Raw genomic sequence first — 21204 nt, forward strand, 5'->3', positions numbered from 1 at the left:
TGTCAGTTGCTAACATTTTCCAAAATATCTTTCTTTGTGTTCAACAGAACAAAGACATTTATACAGGTTTGGAAGAACTTGGGGGGGGGTTAATTCATGACAGAATTTTCATTTTTGTGTGGATTATCCCTTTAAGTAACCAACACAGATATAAAGATAAATCTAGTAAACTAAGATGATTGTATAACTAATTTCGACTGTAACAGCATAATGTTCAGCAAGTCAACTCGCTGAAACAGAACAGAATTTGTTAATCACTGCCCTTTCTACACTTTCGGAATGTTGTTTCGGTATGTTGATGTTCACATGAATGATCAGGAATGACTTCACAAATGTATAGTTTAACTCTTTTGTGAATCCAGTCATACCAATCGCTCCAAAGACAAGAAAAACTGGCGAGAAAGAAAAACAGTAGCTGTTATGATGAAAGTTCAACCCTGCAGGATTGTTTAAATCACGCTCATTCAGCCTGTCAATGGCTACGAGAAACCAAAATGACACTTACTCTTTTGTACTCAATGATTCCAGTGATTTAAAGTACTCCACACCAGACAAGCTGTACAAACAACGTGGGACCTAGATTTTATGCTGAGGCCCAGACCAAGTATAACTACAGCCAACACAGAATCCACACGAATACAGTCAGGATTCACAAAATAACTTCTGTGTCCATATTTCACCCCATCACGGTTCAATGTGTTACTTAAAGGGATACTTCACCCAAAAATGAAAATTCTGTCATCATTTACTAACCTTCGAGTTGTTCCAAATCTGTATACATTTCTTTGTTCTGATGAACACAGAGAAAGATATTTGGAATAATGCTTATAACCAGACAGAATCCCCCCCTCCCCATTGACTACCATAGTAGGAAAAAATATGATGGTAGTCAAAAGTGCCCCAGAACGGTTTGCTGTCCTGCATTCTTCAAAATGTCTTCTTTTGTGTTCAACAGAACAAAAAATGATTAAGTATTTTTTTCCAACTATGGGAGTCAATGGGGGCAAAATCTGTTAGGTTATAAGCATTCTTACAAATATCTTTCTGAATGGAATGGGGGGGACCCATTCCAGGGCGCCCTGCCATTCACGAAGAAGAGAGAACCTTTCCCTGGAACCCGCGCCATGCCGTCGCAGCCTATCTCATGTTTTTATTTTTTATTTTTGGGTGAACTATTACTTTAAGATCAACTATTACTTTAAGTGTGTGATTGATTTACTATTTTCCACATAAAATCAGCCTACATAATGTAATCAACATTATATAAAAATATAACCTTGTTATCAAAATCAAACTTTGATGCTCATCATTTCATAATTGGAGACTTTAGCCTGGTTACCACAGACTTGGACACATATTGTTTGCAATTACTACATTTGGACTGTGACCTCAGGCATTTGCATGCCAATTTAATTTTAGGATGTGGTGCATTTATGCCAACTGAAAATGTTTCATACTTGTGTCATAGTCTGGTTCCAACTTCCAAGCGGAAGTATATTTCATAATCTTCTCATTACAGTCACACATAAAGCAATAAGCCTGATTTAAATTAAGCTTGATTTAAAAGTCTCAGCCCTATAAGGAGAATGCTACAAAAAGCATCAGGTCAGGCGAGACTCATAAAACGTCAGATATCATGCTGAAAGAGTCCACACAATGTAGGCTACAGTAGGTAAATGTGAAATGGTTCTAATTTAGTGTTATTACGAGTTGTTTCACCACCAGACATGTGCATAATTCAGCAATAATGAATGAACATACAACTCTACTCGAACAAAACATCACAGAAATTCTAATGGATTAAAAAACGGCATCTATTATCAAGGCAACAGAGCAAAACTCAAACATTCAGGTTTTACATGACCTAACAATTCAGGCATACAATATAGATTTATAAATTTGAGGTTCTCATTTCCACAGCTAGCATTTAGAAACTTTTGTGTATGTAACTTTTCACATTAACATCAGCAATAACAACAATTTTTGGAAACAAAGAACTATTTCAAAACTAGGAACGCCGATTTTGATAGACAAAGTAAATATGTGGTTATAAGAATAATTACCTTTTTTTCAGACAGACAACAAGCATAACAAACTCTGTCACCAAAAAGCTTCAAACAGTCACAATTCAAAACAAACAGAACACAATGATCTGTGGCCATGCCTGAAACTGGCCTGAACAACTTCTTAAACTGCAGGTTGAGTCACATAATTAAAGGCTTTTGGTGTGTGTAACACATGTTTCATATCCTACCTGTTCACATCATTCTCAGTGCTGCATGGGTGAGCCAGTTGCATATCCGCTGGTGTGTTACTTCCTTTTGCTATTTATCATCGCCCCCTACTGGACAGGTGACAGATACACAGGCTTTTTGTACTGTAAATGGTTAGCTCGCTCAAAAAATAATAAATCAATAAAAAATATCTATCCCTTTAATATATTTATTTACAGTTTCAAGTATTTTATTGGCAGTGTTATATGTATATTTTGCTTCCACAGAATGGTAGTTGTGAACGCACAGATAATCAAGTAAATGCTGGTTATGTTTGCACAATGCAGTCTATAGGAAACTGCAGCATATTCAATATAAACATTTCAAGTGTTTTTATTTTTGTTGGTAGATACTTTAAGAAAGAAGCTCTAATCCAGGTTGCCAAGATAGTATAATCACAAGCATGCATGAAGCTTACTCACATTACACTTCTTAATCATTCAGGCCGCATCTTCACAACATAAATTGAATTTGCATTGAGCAATTTACAAGCTCAAATCCAACATGCACTTCTTCACACTGTAAAAAAAATCCGTAAAAAAACGGATAAAGTAGGCTACTGGCAGAAAATTACCAGTACATTTTCCTTTATTTTACGGACATTTCCGTTAATGCTATGATGCAATTTAATGCAGTGCAAAATGTAAAATACAGGTAAAACAAATGTAAAAATGAATACGGAAAATTCCTTCATATTAATAAAAAAACAGTATATTGTGTCCTATTTTTACGGATTTTTTTTAGAGTGCAGCGTCACCGGCCTACCACAGTTCTCCCCTTCTGTCTGACAGCTCTATTAGGGCACTGACAAGCGTTCCCGTCAATAAAATTGAGCCTTAAGCACATGTGCCTGTGCCCAAATTCGTGCATTATCTCTTGCGCTAAATCTACTCAAAGCCTAAAAAGCAGCGTGGCTCTGGGCAGGTCACAGGCCACAGTGGCTGTGCGCTGACCTGGAGGATCAGCAACAAAGCTTTTGAGTGGGCATCTAATGCCTTATTTAGTCCTCTCATCTGTGCACCTTTTGGAGTCTCCACAGACCAACTGCTTCCTGTCTGATGAGAGAGAAAAAGCAGGGGGGAAACGTTGAAAAGGAGGCCAACTGCAAACACCTTTGTTCACACATTTCCTCTTTATCGCCATCTTTCTCCTCCACTCACAGGTGGATTAGCTCTCTCATCCTTTGATCCCCCCATTTTAATTCCCTACAGCTGAGAGAGGGAGCGTGGCCAGATTGTTTCAGATCCTGAATCACATTTCATCAGTTGGAAAAAGTGGAAAAGCGTGATTCCTTCCAGAACATACTGAAGTTAGTATAATAAGGAGCGATATGTTGATGTTTCTCATAATCTCCTCCAAGCGCTTTCTTGTCAGTGTGTAATATTGAGGCATCATGAGCTTCAAAAATGTAAGATGTGATGAAAACAAAAAACCCAGAGAGACACAATTCTATTCAACCCACCACACAGACAAAAGAAATTACAGTAAATACAAGACTTTACTGGGAACAAATATGAAACAAATATGCCCTTTGCCTTTTGGTGTGTGTACCATGAAACACTAAAAGTGGCAAAATGCTGAGAGGTTAAAGACAACATGTCCACTCATTTTAGAGTCTCTTGGCTTTTGTATTATGAGAAATTGACGCAGGTCCAATTTCATCTTTATTACAGGCTCCATTCTCCCCAGTTTGAAGTGCAACCCAGACTGCACTGCTCATCATATCAGACAGCAATATATAGATAAGTGGACCATCTCAAAAAATCAATAGATGTGGGCCAGTGATGGTAAAGAAAGAGATTAAAAGAGAGAGAGAGAGAGAGAGAGAGAGAGAGAGAGAGAGAGAGAGAGAGAGAGAATAATGTGTGGTCTGTTCCTCCCTCAAAACAAAGGTTTGCTAACAGACAGTTGACCTCAGTAAAAACAACATATACTTTGAAACAATAAATTGGAAATCTAGTACATATTATTTTCTTTAGAGTTCTCACCTCGTAGCTATATTTTGTGTAGGAATCTTTACCAGTCTGACATATACTTTCCTGATCACATGATTTTCTGGGGGTAAAAAATCCCTAAAGAAAACAGTAAATGACTTTTACAACATTCTCAAACAATTTCTCGTCCTTTACTTTATTCATTGATCTTTATCACTTGCAAAAGACATACATATTACATCAATATTGCAGCTGTAGAAGCAGACATCAGGAGCAGGATGAACATAGTTCCGAATAAAAATTGGAATATGATGGATTTTCATCTGAATATTACATTTTAGACCATATAAAATTATCGGCTGTAGCATATGATAAACAGTGACCTCATTGAATGTACAAAAGTATTGTTTTGGTATATATACATTTGATATATATGTAATTGTCCCAAAATGTCACATCAATTACAAGAAAAAATAAGAAAGACAATAGGGAGAGCTAAAAGCCAGTTATTTTTATTATCTAACATTATCCTTTATTGTTCTGGACTTTTGATTCAGACAGCAGAAGTAGGTTACAACCCTATAATCCCGGTATATATATATTATCTGTTGGTAGAACAGATACATTTGTATAGAAAATATAAAACGCTTGCTGCAAAGACACTATTATTTCCCCATGACTTTGAATATCCTCGGAGCTGCGATGTTTGATTTAGGCCTAATTTAATAGCTGACAAATATATATAATCTGGGCCTTTATTTGTTTCAATGTCATTATAAAACAATTAGATTCATCCAGAGTTTGTCATAGTTTACTGAAGCATGTTTTTTGCTCATTACGCTGGATTATGCCTGCTCAAACCAACCATGTTAAGCTACTAATAAATGACAAATCCATCATGTTGTTTTTAGATTTAAATTCAATATAATCCTGCAAAATATGCTCATAAACTATTTACAGAAAATACTCAACACAACGAGTGTTATACTATAGATTTTATTCTATGTCTAGCATGTATTATGGCTCGAAAAGTAGAACAAACAGCAACCTTCAATACAGTTGAATCTGCAGATGACCTTGTTAGATTAAATGATCTCAATACATTCTAAAACTCCGGTTTGAATTGCATTAAAGCATTTGTAAAATGTGCACTTTTTTTAGATGAATAGGAGTGACCTATGTTTTACATTAAATCTGCTGACAAATCACTGGTGCTACATGAACCTGTTAGCTTGTTTTTGTAACCTCATTTTGAATATATTTCATCTACTTTTACTGTGACTAAATGACAACTAAATGACATTGAATTTTACAGTAAACAAATTCACATTAGCAGTTCACGGGCCAGCCTCTGAACAAGGCTTTCGGGTGAATCAGTGGGGTGTTGACAGAGAGTCTTCTAGAGATATTAAGTTATCAGTGGTCTCCATTGTAAGCGACAGCGTGTCTGTGTTGCAGGACACAGAGCAGTTGGCAGCGTCCAGATCATGTTTGTTTTTCTGTAGTGTCCCAGACTCAACTGAAGCAATACTTACTCCTAATAAAAAAAATCTATATTACACACATTCTGATTCAACAAATCAGCACTATACGTGGCATTGATAATCTTGAGTGAGAAAGCTAATTATTTATTCTGAATATAGGGCTGTCAATCAATAGAAATCCAGAATAAATGTTTGTGTTTACATAATATATATCTGTGTACCGTGCGTATTAATGTTGTATTCATAAAAACATACACATGCATATATTTAAGAAAAACATTAAAATTAATAAACCTTTATATATAATTTAAATTATTTGGTAAATATAAATAAATATATGTAAATATTTCCTAAATGTATGCGTATGTGTTTATAAATACAACATTGATATGCACAGTACACAGACATACATTATGTAAACACGAAATTTTATTCTGCATGTAATTAATCGCAATTAATCTTTTCACAGCCCTAATTCTGGCATAAAAATATGAGAAGACAGAAATTTCGATTCTTACCTGCTATTGAGGAACAAGAGGGGCATACTGCTCTTCTTGGACACCCCACAACATGAATAACCCTTTCATCACCACAGGGTCTAGTGTCCACAACTACATAGATCTGCACAAACACAAAGTGTAAATACACAATATTCTAAAAGAAAAGCAAGCAAATCACATTACAGACTGAGAAATTTTACGCTACCTGTGGGGCGGTTGTTGTTGTCTCAGTCATGCTGTCCTCACTAATGCTCATGTCACCCACATCATCTTCTGAGAGACATGCTACAAAATGTCGTTTAAACCTGACAAACAACATTATATATTTACATGAAATATAATACAATACAATATATAATCATAAGTGTAAAACCTATTTAGCAATTTTGGGGTATTTAAATCAGTGAAAGACTTGACATACAGCATGTCTCTAAATCGAACATATCTAATGTAGGGTTTTATTGAACCTGACGTTGCTTGTTGCATTAGTCATGCAACCTCAATGACCTTTCAATAGATTCTTTTTGTTCTTGAAAGGCTAAATGTCAACTTCATTGAACTGGCTCGTATGAAACGGTTTACAGTCACATACCTCTCATATCTATGTAAATAGCACGCTGAGGTTTTTCTCTGTTCATGGATCTGAATCCTCCGACACTAACACAGCGGGCGAAACCAATCTCTGGATGCCGTTGAGAAAGAATGAAATATGGCGAATGGCAGCGAGTCGTGAAGGTATGATAAGTAGCATTATTACAAACACGTGTATTTGATGTGTGTGTCTCAACTTGACACCTGGGGCAATAATGGGCTTTGGAATAAACCAATTTCGCGTTTGTGTGGGCATGTATTAGCATGCGGGTTACAGTGCGTGAAAACTTGATATAGATAGAAAATTACTGAAAAAAAGAACGGTCACGAAAACACAAGTAACCAAGTGAAAAACGCAATTTTAGAGAGAAAAATTGCCGCTCGTGGAGCTTTTAAATAATGTTATAGATCACCGGGTCCATTTTGGGCCGTAGGAATGACCTATTTTGCAGTGTAATTGCTGTAGAACAAGCTAAACCAAGCATGTAATTGAAAGCGTGCAACTGCTGCATTGAGGCGCATGAGGAACCCTACATAAGTATGCTGCTTTAAGACTATAAGAAATCACCACACCGCTGCTCAATGTAACTAAGCCTTCCAAACACTGGCATACAGAATTAGATATCGAAGCGGAGTGCTGTGTCTGCGTGCGTGTGTGTTTAAAGTCTTTTGCCACATGCTCAAGGCAAAAAAAACATTCTCTAAATCTTTCATGGCTTTGGCTCCAGCCACCCTCTCCAAATAAACAATTTAATGCCACTTTTACACAATGTTCACCTGATAAGGAAGGAAATAAACCTAGACCAGCAGAAATGAAGCTCTTAAGGATTCATGATGAAATGAGATGTGAAGGATGTGTTGAATCCAAAACAAATTGCACCTATTGGCAGATGCTCTTGTTTTAACTATTATTTGAACTATATTTTAAGGTAATATTGAATATTACCAAGTATAATTTTGATAAAAATAAATAAGTTAACAAGTGCTTCTTTGACTCACTCACCCATAGCAGTAGGTGACGCAGGCAGCGATGGAGAGCAGAGTAACAAGCAGCACAATACACACGGCTATAGCCACGTTTCTCTTCTTCTCTTGTTCGGCCTGCTGCAGTTCCCACCATTCCAGATCACTGAACTGACAGCGTTCCCCCAAGTAGCCTGATACACAACTGCAAAATCGCATCAAACGTAATATTCAATACGTCCTGCCACGGCATACAGAACACGGAAAAAGAGAATAAAATGCTCTGTAGAACATGTTTAATGTGTGTCTTTTTCATCAAAGACCAATGTTTAATAACAGCAAACATTTTTAGTACTACACTGCCATCTACAGTAGACTTGAGATTTGTAGATTTGAGAAAATTAAGAAAATTGTGCAGCATGCAGGGACTAATATTAAGAAAATCCAAAAATGAAAGTGTGCAAGATTCTGGCAAAGCTAAAGTGCAGACACTTGCTTGCAGGCATAAGACTCCATCTCGGGGAAATAGAAGCAGACGCCTTCATACAGACAGTAGGAGTCGTGTGTGGAAGGACAGCTCTGCACAGAGTTGTTGCGTTGCCATGGTGATGTCACATCAAGCGGACTACCTGTACTCAGCCAGGAGGACGAGCCCTTAAACTCCTCTGTAACACCGAACAGAGCATGAAAATTGGGTCACTGTGTCACATCATGTTATATCATGAATTGTTTGATAAATGTCAGCGCATTATGACTCAGGTTATCCCATTAAGCAACTTCTCATGGTGTCAAGCATAACACACAACAACACAGAACTTAAAGGGATAGTTAGTTCAAAAATGAAAACACTCTCATGTCATTCCAAACCTATATGAGTTTCTTGTTCAAAACCCAAAAGAAGCTGTGAAGAACGTTGGTGAACAAATACCTGCGGCCTCCACGGACTTCCATAGCATGGACACAAAACCACAAGGACATTTCTCAGAGTATTTTCTTTTGTGTTCCACAGAAGAAAAGAAACGAATGACATAAGGCTCAATAAATGCTGACAGAATTTGTTTTTTTTGCGTGAACTTTCCCTTTAAAAAAAGGCCACATAACGTTATTTGAGAAGTTACTTTATTTCTATACACAAAAGAGGTGAATCTTACCCTGACAGTGGAATCCAGTGCCCGTGTAGCCGGACCGACATTTACATTGATATTTTCCAACTGTATTCAAGCACTCAGCGCTTACATCACATTCATGCATATCCAATCGACACTCATCTATATCTACAGTTTAAAGACACACAAACGATATTAACAGTATGAAAAATGTTCAATTTAATTTCCATAATGTTCCTCTGTGTTTTTGGCCCCAGATGTGTATATGTGTTTTGTCTCACCAATACAGTTTTGACCATCTCCGCTAAATCCAGTTTTGCACTGGCAGAAATATCCACCTGCTGTGTTCACACAGTGAGAATGAGAGCTGCTACACTCCGCCAGGCCTTCTGTGCATTCATCAATATCTGCACAAACACACACACACATACCGTCAATACTGTGGGTGTACATGTAAACAAACCCACATTTACATAAAGCTTGATCAATACCTCCAATAATAGCCAAATACTCTACCCACACATCAATATCCACACACAGAAATTCAGCTTCACACATACATCACAGAGCATGTGTTTAAGTCCATACTAAATCAAAATCATTTGACATTCAGTGTCAACACACACAGATGCTTATACTCACCCACACACAGCCGCCCATCTGCAGTGAAGCCACTCACACACTGACACACAGCTCTGCCTCCCTCCAGCGTGCACTGAGCGTTCACACCGCAGTTAAGAGAATAGCAATCATCCTGGTCTGAGAGGGAAAAAACCATTAGCTTATAAAACAAAATCCAGTTAGTAATTATGTAGAGATGATTATGAGAAATGAAGAATTGTAAAACAGATGTTGAATTGGATTCTTGGGGATCGGCTTGTACCTGACACCATCTTTTCAGTGAAGAGCACTGGCGGGTCTCCTTCAGAATGGATGTCTGATATGGCAAGCGGTGTGCTCTCATCATTCAGTGTTTTATTGTTAAGACTTAATGCATTGTCACGCGATTCTGGGTGAAAAATGACAATATTAGTTGTATTGCACATGTAGAAATGCTTTTACACTGTATACAATCTGAATTAAAGGGATAGTTCACCCAAAAAAAAACAATTCTGCCATCATTTGTTCATCCTTATGCCATTCAAAACATGTATATGACTCTCAATGTATATTGAGAAATGTCTCAGTGGTTTTGTTTCCATACAATGGAAGTCAATGTAGTCTGGTTACCGACGTTAACCAGACTACAGGAAGAAAGTCATGCAGGTTTGGAATGACATGACGGTGAGTAAATCATGAAAGAAATTTCATTTTGGGTGAAGAACTTTTGAACTCCTCAGTTTGTTGAAGGTCACATTATTTGAACCAACAATACATGTACGTTCTTTGTCATCAGTGTTACCATCTTGGTAATAATAATCCACACCTGGTTTGGTGAGAGGATGGACAACAGCTAGAGCAGCCGGTCGAATTGACTTGACCTGCAGACGCTCAGCGCTTTGTCCAGTTCTCATGTCCAGCCGGTAAAGAAGGTGATCCTCCTGATCACTGACCCAGATCATGTTCTCAAACACCGCAAGAGCAAAAGGATGACCTACCAAAGCAGAAAAGATGAATTACATTTTCTTGCACTGACCTAAAACAGCACTGAAAATCATGGTGGAGTCAGGGTTAGGGTTTGGTAAGAACAATTTGTAATAGGGATGCACCGATATGTACATTTTGGCCCGGTAACGATAACCAATCATTCTTGAACCCTGAGAACCGATAACCGATATATCGGCCGATATACAGTATCAAAATATTATAACATTTTCTGAGACTGAAAATTCTTTTTTTCTCCTGAAAATGATGTACCGAGCCTACTTTACACTCATTAAAGATTCTGTAACTATTAAACTTATCAGGTATAATGTTTATTTAATAAACAAATTAAAGACGTTTTTCCAGAGCAACCCAGAAATGTGTTCTCAATAGCCACAAGTCTAACAGGTCTCAAGACAGAAAGCATTCAGACAACAGTCTGATTCAAACAATATGCTTTTGTTACTATAATTTACACATTCATAAATATCTACATACGACATCAACAATGTTTTGCTAATAGCAGTAAGTGAATGATCACGACAGAAAGACAGTACTGTACTGGATTTTAACTGTGAGCAGCGTGCAGCTGAAGAAGTTTAACCAGAGGAAATGATTTATGATTTATCGGCTATAATATATCAGCCTAAATTTGATTATCTGCTGATACCGATAACTTTAAAAATGACCATTATCGTGCATCCCTAAAAGGATCAACTGTTGGTCTCTTGGTGTGTGCGTCAGTATAATCTCATCTCTATGCATACATCATGTATTTGTGCAGTACAAATAAATGTGTGTGTGTGTTTTGGCAAAGAAGCCTCACCTACTTGGTTCTCGCTTAGTAAATGGCGATCAGAACCGTTCAAGTTGGCCGACTCAATCAGACCACTACTCAGGTCACACCAAAACAGACGCTGAGAGCCGTGGTCCACAGACAGTCCACTAGGAGACACCAGTCCAGTGCTGACCACAACCTCACGCATCTCTCTGTTCAAACCTGAACGTTCCACTGCTGGATGATTTCCCATATCTGTCCAGTACACCTTCCTGCAGACATACACATGGAAATCCATTCATGAGTCTACATGTAGGCCTATGGCTATTTCATGCCAAGAACAGTTGACTTATGAAACAGCCAAAAATAATTGCAAGCAATTACTAATTGTCACTCTTTACAAGTGTCAAAAAACACCAGAGCAGTGCAAAAAACGTTTCGGGCAGGTTTGATGTTTGTTCATATGACAAACAATGGCCAATCATTTTTGGTGATGTCATTAATCCATTCAAAGCATTTACACAATGACAGCATTTTTTGTGTTGCCTATTAACTAAAAAAAATAAAATTGACATTATTAGTAAGGCTGTATATGAACATGCTTTTAAATGTAAAAGGTCTTACTGTGCTTGAGGATGTACTGCAATGCCTCTGGGTTTCTGGATGTCTTTATCCATAAAGATTTCTCTATCAAGCCCATTTAAACTACTGCGGGAAATAATAGATAATCTGAAATAAACAATGTTCAGTCAGTTGAGGAAATTAGCATATTTTGCAGAAAGTGTTTATTTGTATACTACATTGTCTATAACCCACCCTTTATCAGTCCAGTACAGTTTACGATTGATCCAGTCTACAGCCAGTCCCTCAGGTGAATCTAATCCTGTGGAGAACAGCATCTCCCTCAAACCTCCATCCATTGAAGCCCTCTCAATACGTTTCAGCCCTTTATCTGCGAAATACACCTAAAACAAACACATAAAAAGCACCATATGAAACCGTACTAGCCCACAGTTTCAAAGAGAATGCTCAATTATTTATACGGGATTTAACTCAGCAGTTTGGTGCAGAATGTAAACTACTGTCACGTCACTATCGACAGTCTTAAACATGATCACGTATGTGAATTTTTATTTTTTTGAAAGATCTGGATATATATTTAAAATCCATAAGAAACTCTAAAAATGTAATTGCTCGTAAGACTCGTGTGTGGTGTAGTACTTACTTACAAGATTGTATAGCATGTATGTTTGTGTATATTTTTATATAGGCTATACATGTGCATATATATTTGTATTTTCATTTTTTACTCACTTTTATAATTTGATGTAACCCATCTTGCTGTTTGTTTTTACTGTATGTTTAATTTGTATTTGTCTTTGTCTTGTTACATTAAAAAAACGATCACGTGTGTGTTATTTGACCACCAGGTGGCAGTAAATACACAAACTTTCAACTTCTCATAACCTCTTGCGCTTACACCACACGGCCACTGGATGGCGGTTATACACTCAATCATAACTATAGTGACGTCATCAGCCTGATCACCCACATTGTTTTCCACTGGATCATAGTCCACAGCTAGAATAGTGCCTCGTGCCTCCTCCAGGAGTTTCTTGCTCTGTGTGCCATCTATGTTCATCTTTCTTATATCCACTACATTGGCAAATAACAGGTATGGTGGAGGCCCTGCTAGAAATGAAGCAAAGAGGATTGCAGACTAAAATTAAAATGCACTTACTGATTAACACGCTTAACCCAATAACTCTAGGTAAATTGGGCAAATAGGTTGTGCAGTGTCACTTGCCTGTGGCAGCACAGTATTTTCCATCAGGCTGTAGTTGGTATCCAGGTCGGCACTCACATGCCCACCTGCCCGGGAATAATGTCACACAAATATGACTGCAACCTCCACGATCAGCTGACAAACAGCCTGAAACACACACACACGGTGATAAACGTTTTTTTATCATTCACACAGTTTTCATACAGTGGTGTGTTTTTCTTAGCAAATGTGCACTGATAATATGATTCACAAAAATGCACACACCTGTGCATGAACGTCCATCTGCCTTTAGTACTGATCCTTCTGGACACAAGCACACGTCTCCTTCTGCTGTATGGACGCATGCATGATCACAAACGGTCTTATTCTCCACACATGGTTTAGCTTCTGTAAAGGCATATGACATAAAAGATAATAGTAACTTGAGGAAAATACCATGTACTGGTCTAGATTCATAAATGAATGTTACAAAGCATAAAGGACAAAACATATACAGCCAAGCTTCTCTTTAAAAATATACAAGATTAATTTTTTAACGATTTACTCTGCCCTTTCAGTTTAATTGAAGAATGTAGGTTGGACGTCCAAGACTCGCCACTATTTTCTCTTCACACAGGGGAATAATGTAGGTGATATGACAAACTGTCATGTAATTGCTATCCAATGGTCATACATTACAGATAAGAAACAATTAAAACATCAACGTAAGCATTTAAGTAGCTCCGTAAAATAAACGGATTAGCTGTTACCCAGCAGGTGGGTGTCTTTCTTACTTTTTTCCACAACATGAAAGTTTAATTATCACATTTTACACCCATTAAAAAGTGCTCTTTTTGAACATTTTATTTTTATAGATACACTTTCTTACATATTCTTTTTTTTATTTTGTATTATTATAATATTTTTTTTATTCGTTTGTTCATTTTCCGTTATCTGTTGCCCCTCAGCATTGAGTATCTTTATTCATTGATGTTTGGCTCTTAGGACAACAACTGTCATACCAACAGCAAAGTATTCAACAATGCTGTTACTGTCATAAAACAGAATGTTTTAGTAAAACAGTTCTAGTAAACATGTTGTTAGCTCATTATGCCCCCTGCTGGTCAGACCCATTCAATAATCCGTGCATGTGTTTTTGGCTGAACAACCTGCCACAGGATGACAAGACAACACAGACAAGTCTAAAGCTAACGGCCTCAATCTTTAAGGTCCCAAACTCCATGTCCTCAGTTGATTAACTCTCACCTCAACTTCTCCATGAACACCTCTCTAACACTAACAGCGCTGTGGTTTTTCAAAAATCCTTGTTTTGACACCTAATAATCCCAAATCCAATCATCCGATAATTACAAAACACCATTCCTAAAATCCACTGAGAGTGTCTAGAGGATTATTATATTCCAGTTAACAATTTAGCATGATCAAACCATCCAGCATCTATATTTAATAGTCCACGTAGATTTAATTCTAAAATGCTCTAGAAAATGGGAGTTGTGTTGTTTTCAATGCCAATGATAGGCTCTGAAGAACACAGATGGTTGGTGGGAAACAATCTTCTTAGCAGGACCAATCCCCTTATGATGTCACGGCCATAATCCCACCCCCACAAAGGTGAAAGTACAAAAGGGGTCTCTTTTTTCAGAGTGACTGACAGTTTGTCATGTTCTGGGTTGCAACTGTACATACCGTGGTTTTAGAGAGAAGATTACTTTATAATACTTACTCTCAGACATGGTTTGAGATCCATTATTTGCATACTTTTTTGCATTCAAATTGATATTCTCTTTCATAATAATAGATTTTAAATTTGTGAATCATAATGGTTATTTACTTCTTCTGTCTGGAAACACAAGAACAGACTTGATCGCATGTGTGTGTCTGCGAGTGAGAGAACTGTACTGAGAGTTAATCTTGCTGTGGATGTGCTCTTGACCTGCTTAGCAAGGCAAAGCTGCTGAGTAAATATGTTCCTTATTACTGATGTCACCTCATCATCTTATCACTGTGCCGCCGGCCCAGCTTTGCCTCATTGCACAATTACAGCAAGAACAATAAATTCCAGAGACCTACATCTTCCCAAACTCAGATACACAGTGATAGGAGTGCTTTAAACATAGGCTTCGTTTTTCATGTGCTTATGCTCTATTCTTACCATGACAGGTTTTCATATCAGGCAAGAGTAGGTAACCTTTAGGACAGGTGCAAAAGTAAGAGCCCGGAACATTCTCACACCCCAGTGAGCAGCCATGATTCCACAGGGCACATTCATTTATATCTGAAAGAGAGGACAAAGAAAACGTAAACTTTGTGTTACCTCTGTTGGATTATTATTCTTGCTTGTGCTTGTTTCAAAGGGAAATGGAAGTTGTACCTTCACAGTAGTTTCCTTGTTTACTGAGAGAAAAACCGTCCCTGCAGCGGCAAACGCCCGTGTCACTGTGATGGGAACAGACCTTTACGCACTCTTCTGTCTGTGGATTACAACCTGCACAACAATTCACAAAATCACCTTTCATTCATCTTGTGCTTTCTGACATTAAAGGGATAGTTCACCCAAAAATGAAAATTCTGCCATCATTTACTCACCCTCTTGTCATTTCAAACCTGTACGACTTTCTTTCTTCTGCAGAACACAAAAGATGATATTTTGAAGAATATTGATAACCGAATGTTGGTTCCCATTCACTTGCATTGGTTTTGTGGCCATACAGTAGAAGTCAGTGGGTACCGTTGCTGTTCAGTTGCCAACTTTCTTTATAAAATCTTCTTTTGTGTTTTGTGGAAAGTCATACTGGTTTGAAATGACAAGAGGGTGAGTAAATGATGACAGCATTTTCATTTTGGGGTGAACCGTCACTTTAAGTACCATAACTATTCATTAAGTAATAAAATAAATACCTAAAACAATTAAGATGATGTGTAGTACCTCAAGGAGGACATCTGAGAACCGATGACATTTAATTTTCATTACCAACCTGGAGTGAAAGATGCAGGACTCTCCACCACCGGCTGATTGATGGGATGTACCACTTTGACATCAGCAGGGGGGTGTGGCATCCGTTTGAAATTGACATTCTCCCCTGGGCCCCCTATGTACTTGTTTACTCGTTTTATGCTTTTTGACTTTGAGTCTGTTAAGTACACGTAATCCAGGAAAACTGTCATCCTTAGAGACTGTGATCTAGGAGTAGAACAGGAAGGAGGTCTTCACCATTGATGTATAGTGTTAAAATGCGGACAACGAGTCTAATGCTGATTTAATGTTACCTTAAGGGCTGATTGAAGACGTTGATGATGTTGCCATCATAATTGCAGGACCCCAGTGCAGTGTGAGGTCTTATGCCTTGCTCAACCCAAAACAGTCTTCTGTCCCTGTGGTCAATGGTCAAAACCTTTAGTTTGTCTGCAACTTTTAGCAATGTTGTCCTTTGACCACCTGTGGTGTCTGAACGCTGGATACTGGGAGTCGGTCCATTTGATAACCAGAAAATATATCTGGGAAAAAAAGTGTTAGCATTTGAAATACACATGTCACTACAAAAAATGACTTTCTTACTAAGTCCTTTTTTCTTATTTTCCGGTAAAAATGTCTAAACATTCTTGAATCAAGATGCATTTTCTTGATGAGCAAAATGACCTAAGAAAATAAGTCTTGTTTTTAGTAAAAAAATATGAAATTTCAGTGAATTTGTGCTTAAAACAAGCAAAACAATCTGCCAATGGGGTAAGAAAAATAATCTTGAATTGAGTGACTAAGAAAAAGGTAAACCTTAATTCAAGATTATTTTTCTTACCCCACTGGCAGATTGTTTTTCTTGTTTTAAGCACAAATTCACTGAAATTTCTTTTCTTTTTTTACTAAAAACAAGACTTATTTTCTTAGGTCATTTTGCTCATTAAGAAAATGCATCTTGATTCAAGAATTTGTAGACATTTTTACTGGAAAACAAGAAAAAAAGACTAAGTAAGAAAGTCATTTATTACGGGAACAAATGTTCTTATTTATATTCTCATTTATAACTATTTAAATATAATTAGTCTATTAATATAACCACATAATAAATACTGATAATTTAAATTATTTTTAGATAAATAATAAATATAAATAAATAAAATACAAATATATTTTTAAAAAATCAGACATTTTTCATTTTCCTCAGAAAATATGTGCTAATGTTGCATAATTTCTGTTTAAATGTTAGCTGTTGACAGACAGGTCCTCTGATAGAAAGGTGAGGACTGTGTGCTTCTGTGAAACACTCAGAATTACACCTATGTGCCAGTCATGTTTGAAAGAATGTGACCGTCTGAATGCTTGAGCATTTATAGCTCGCACGCAAACTAGGAGTTGAGCAACAGAGTCCTGAATAGAAATGTGAAAGTGACAAAGCCTTTAGTCATTCTTGCTCTCTCCTAGTCAATAAGCACACTGCTGAGAGAAAACAGAAGTAAATGTAAAACATGTTGTTGTGGCTGAAAGGTTTGACCTTTGGCTCCGCAAGCCAGATTTGTTTTCCTTTTTCTGTTTCTATTCAAGTGTTGGTCATTTACTAGTAACAACTTTATAAATAGTATCTTTATTTAGGCCTATACATTTTTTGAATGTGTCACCATACTGTTTTTATCACATTTATTCAAATTAAATCATACAATCATAATAAGAACATTTTGTGCCTTTTATTTTAAATGTAGAGATCTTCATTGAATTGAATTGAATTGTTTAGGTTCTTCCTATACAGACAAGCGTCATTTTTGTACCTTTCATTTGGGTCAACAACAACACTGCTTGGCTGAGACAGGTCTTGTAGGACAGTCTTTTTGTTTCTTCCATCTGTGTCCACTCTCCGTATCGTTCCGTTTTCCGCATTGCTCCAGAGCACTGAGTTTTCAATCCAGTCCACAGCCAGCCCTGTGATTCCTTTTACTGATGAGAGAAGCTTCTGAAAGAATGAACCAAACCTGCAATAAGAGGCTGATATACACACCAAACACATATAGTCATTGATGGTACCTGATTTGTCCCATCCAGTCCTGCTCTGTTTATTAGTCCTGCGTGCGTGTCGGCCCAGAACACTGTCCCCTCACTTAAGTGGAAGTCCAGTAAGACGGACCTCCCCACCCCAGACACGATTCTTCTTTGGTCTTTGCCATCTAAGTTCATTTTGATAATGTTGTTTCCAACGGCAGTTAACAGATAAGGCTCAGGATCTTTAAAGAGATAAAATGCAGCAAAATGCGTGTAAACATCTAAAATGTATACATTCAAAACTATCTTTCAAATCAAATATTCACAAAAACATTTTAAATCCCATGATGTCATTCATGAAACACCATTCCTATCAACCAATCATCAGCCATGTGAGGAAAGTTGTTTTAGAAAAAACAAATGTTGTTGAATCAGAAACATGCTTTGTTTGAATTAATCACATTTTGTGTTTATGTAGATATTGGAAAAAATATATAAGAAAAAAAAACGTATTTACTATTTAATCCTTCAGTGTATTTATTTTATCAGTCTGTAAACATAAAAAGGTTATTCTTTAAACTTCAAAAATCAAATATTGTTGAACAATGTGCAATATGGAAGCAGGGTCATGAGGAACAAGTGATGGGTTTTATTTTGTTTTGTCATTTTATTGTGTCATTCATTGTATTTAATAAATCAAATGAATTAGCCGTAGCATTTACTGTTCTTCCTAAATCCCTGTGGTGTGACCCTAAAGCAAAGCATTTGATAAATACGACCTGTCGGACAACAAATACATTCTTTCTTGGTCTTAAAATTGCTAATTATTTCTTTTTCCTGCCTACCAACTCTAGCACCTAATGTCATGCAAATAATATATTAATGTTGCTTTGTGACCCAAGCCTTTTCATTCGATAATGGGCGAGGTTCACAGATCTATGCCTCACAGAAGCCTGTGTCTGTATCTTAGCAACACACACCACAATAGAGGCCTTCTAGCTCAGGATGTTTAAGTGTATCGCACAAAGACGCGGACATGTTGCTAGGAAGGGCAAATAACACAACATTTTAAATATGGGGATGGGACACAGTTTCCGATCAGTATAGTCAGGTATCTGGAAACATTTAGAAGTGTAAAAGCAATGCAGGTCTGATCTTTGGGTTGTCTGATTTCTTGTTACAAATTCTCAAATGTTTCTTTAGAGATTCTCAAAGATTTATGTTGATCAAAACTTTAGGTGTGGACAATGTTATTTAACAAAGGGAGATTTTATATTCTGTATCAGGATGCATTTATATTCTGTTCACAGAGACATTTAACAGACTTTTGCTGATCAGCATAAATACTATGAGTCACGAAGGTAAAGTTTCTTGCTGCAGCACAGCTTTGGACAAAAGGTGCAAAAAACATTCTTGATGTAGACCTTTCAAAGGTATATGAAAAAAGCATTTAATAATTTTGCATGCAATGTAATTTCTTTTAGATTTGACTATATAAAGTTATATATACATTTATATACATTACATTTATATATTACATTCACATTTATATATTTTCTGGAAAATACAAATTCAGCAGATTGAACGTTTGGGTTTGATATTAAAGAAACAATCTAAATGCCACACATAATCTTTCACATAAGCAAACAGGTGAACTTTCTACATTGCTTGACCTTTCAAATACAGTATAAGGCTATTATCAGCCACAATAGCAATGTGATGTCATAAGCAGAGTGTATCCTTTAAATGTTTAATTTCATCACATCCCCACACTCACATTCAAACCCTGACGAACTCAGCATGCACTTACCCACACAGCTGAAGTTACCCGTGGCCCAGGGACGTCCATCCCAACATAAAGCTCTTTGTGCAGATGCATGAGCAGGGCCCATTCTCAAAATCCAGAACCACAGCTGAAAGGTGGCTGCTATCATCCCCCAAAACATAATCTTGTGCCAATTATTACAGCTCTCGTCTCTTAGGTGTTTCCTTGGACACGGTACCACACCACGCAGCCATAACCTCCATGCATTTTACACATAGCTTCAACCAAGACAGCAATCGAAACTTTTCACCAGTTTACATCCCAGAGGCGTCCTTTTCAAATGGTTAAAAGTGATGTTACAGCCACAGGAACAGCCAGGTTTGTGAAGAGCCCTGACAGAGACACACACACAGACACACACTCCAGCCCTCTTGCTCTCTAGCTGTTTTGGAAGCAAAGTATGAAATTCCTGACAGTCCCATGGTAAATTTGACACATGGTGAGACCAGCCACGGCTGTAAAGAGGCTTTTCCTGGTAAAAGTGTGTAGGTCTAAAGTCAGAACACTCAGATCGTCCATAAGGTACACAAAAACTGCCCTGCTTCAGCTTAGAAGAATAGCCCTCGGTCAGCCCGGTTCACCTCCTGGCCTTTCTTGGTCCTGAACTCTATACGCATGTGATTTGGTCAGACAGACATTTGGTGGGAGTGGTCATTAGATCAGGCCCAAAGCTTTTTTGTGCTGCTCATGAGTAATGAGATGCTCCCTTCACATTTTCTCCCATCCCATCCCTCAAACACACACACGCACATGCACACGCACACGCATACACAAACACATGTTTGTTTCATTATATTAGTCAGGATATCTCAAAGACTTTCATTGTTTTCACAACAGGATAATTATAATTCATATCCTCAAACCTTAAATGTAAAACGTTTTGACATAATTATAAAGTATAATGTTATTTGTTCGGTTTATGAGCACTTTTTTACTTTTCTACACAAACGTGTTGTTGTGTCTGCATAGTCTCTGTCTGGCTAGTATAAGAAATAGGGGTTGGGTTTAGGGGTGGGGCTTGTAAGTGTTTTACCTCTGTTTCCTAAATGTATTATAGTCCTATTATCTGAATGACTGTCATATTGTCACAGGAATGAGAAACACTGCTCTGGGAAAAATGTGGCAGGTACAGATACAACAGATTCTCTGTTGTACTTAAGCAGGTCAGGAAATGCAGCACAATGTCTGCTCTGAAACAAACTCACGGGACCAGAGATGACGTCATCCCTGACAAACTTCACAAACTAATTTAACTGATATTTAAACTTGATAGAGTTAAACTCTTCAATTATAGTTTGCACAAGTATGAAGTCATGACTGGTCAAGCTAGATATTTGTTTACATAATAATACATTTTAATGCCGCAATCAGTAATTTTTTTTTGTTAAAAATAAAAGAATATCAAGTTATTAAG

General features: G+C 37.2%; 1 protein-coding gene across 1 annotated transcript; it reads right to left on the bottom strand.

Moving 5' to 3' along the window:
• Positions 1-4468: 4468 nt before the first annotated feature.
• Positions 4469-21149, bottom strand: egf (epidermal growth factor). The gene is made up of 23 exons (XM_057349138.1): positions 19776-21149; positions 18011-18207; positions 17758-17939; positions 16267-16494; positions 15975-16180; positions 15371-15484; positions 15152-15274; positions 13264-13386; positions 13021-13146; positions 12766-12902; positions 12030-12178; positions 11838-11942; positions 11262-11485; positions 10278-10445; positions 9735-9860; positions 9494-9610; positions 9133-9258; positions 8897-9019; positions 8242-8410; positions 7786-7950; positions 6397-6496; positions 6210-6312; positions 4469-5744 (listed from the first exon to the last, which is right to left on the bottom strand). Exons 1-23 carry the CDS (start codon positions 19909-19911, stop codon positions 5581-5583), a joined length of 3411 nt encoding a protein of 1136 aa, XP_057205121.1. The 5' UTR covers positions 19912-21149; the 3' UTR covers positions 4469-5580.
• Positions 21150-21204: the final 55 nt, after the last annotated feature.

The sequence above is a fragment of the Triplophysa rosa genome, linkage group LG13 (genome assembly GCF_024868665.1).
Source record: "Triplophysa rosa linkage group LG13, Trosa_1v2, whole genome shotgun sequence".
NCBI classification, from domain to species: domain Eukaryota; kingdom Metazoa; phylum Chordata; class Actinopteri; order Cypriniformes; family Nemacheilidae; genus Triplophysa; species Triplophysa rosa.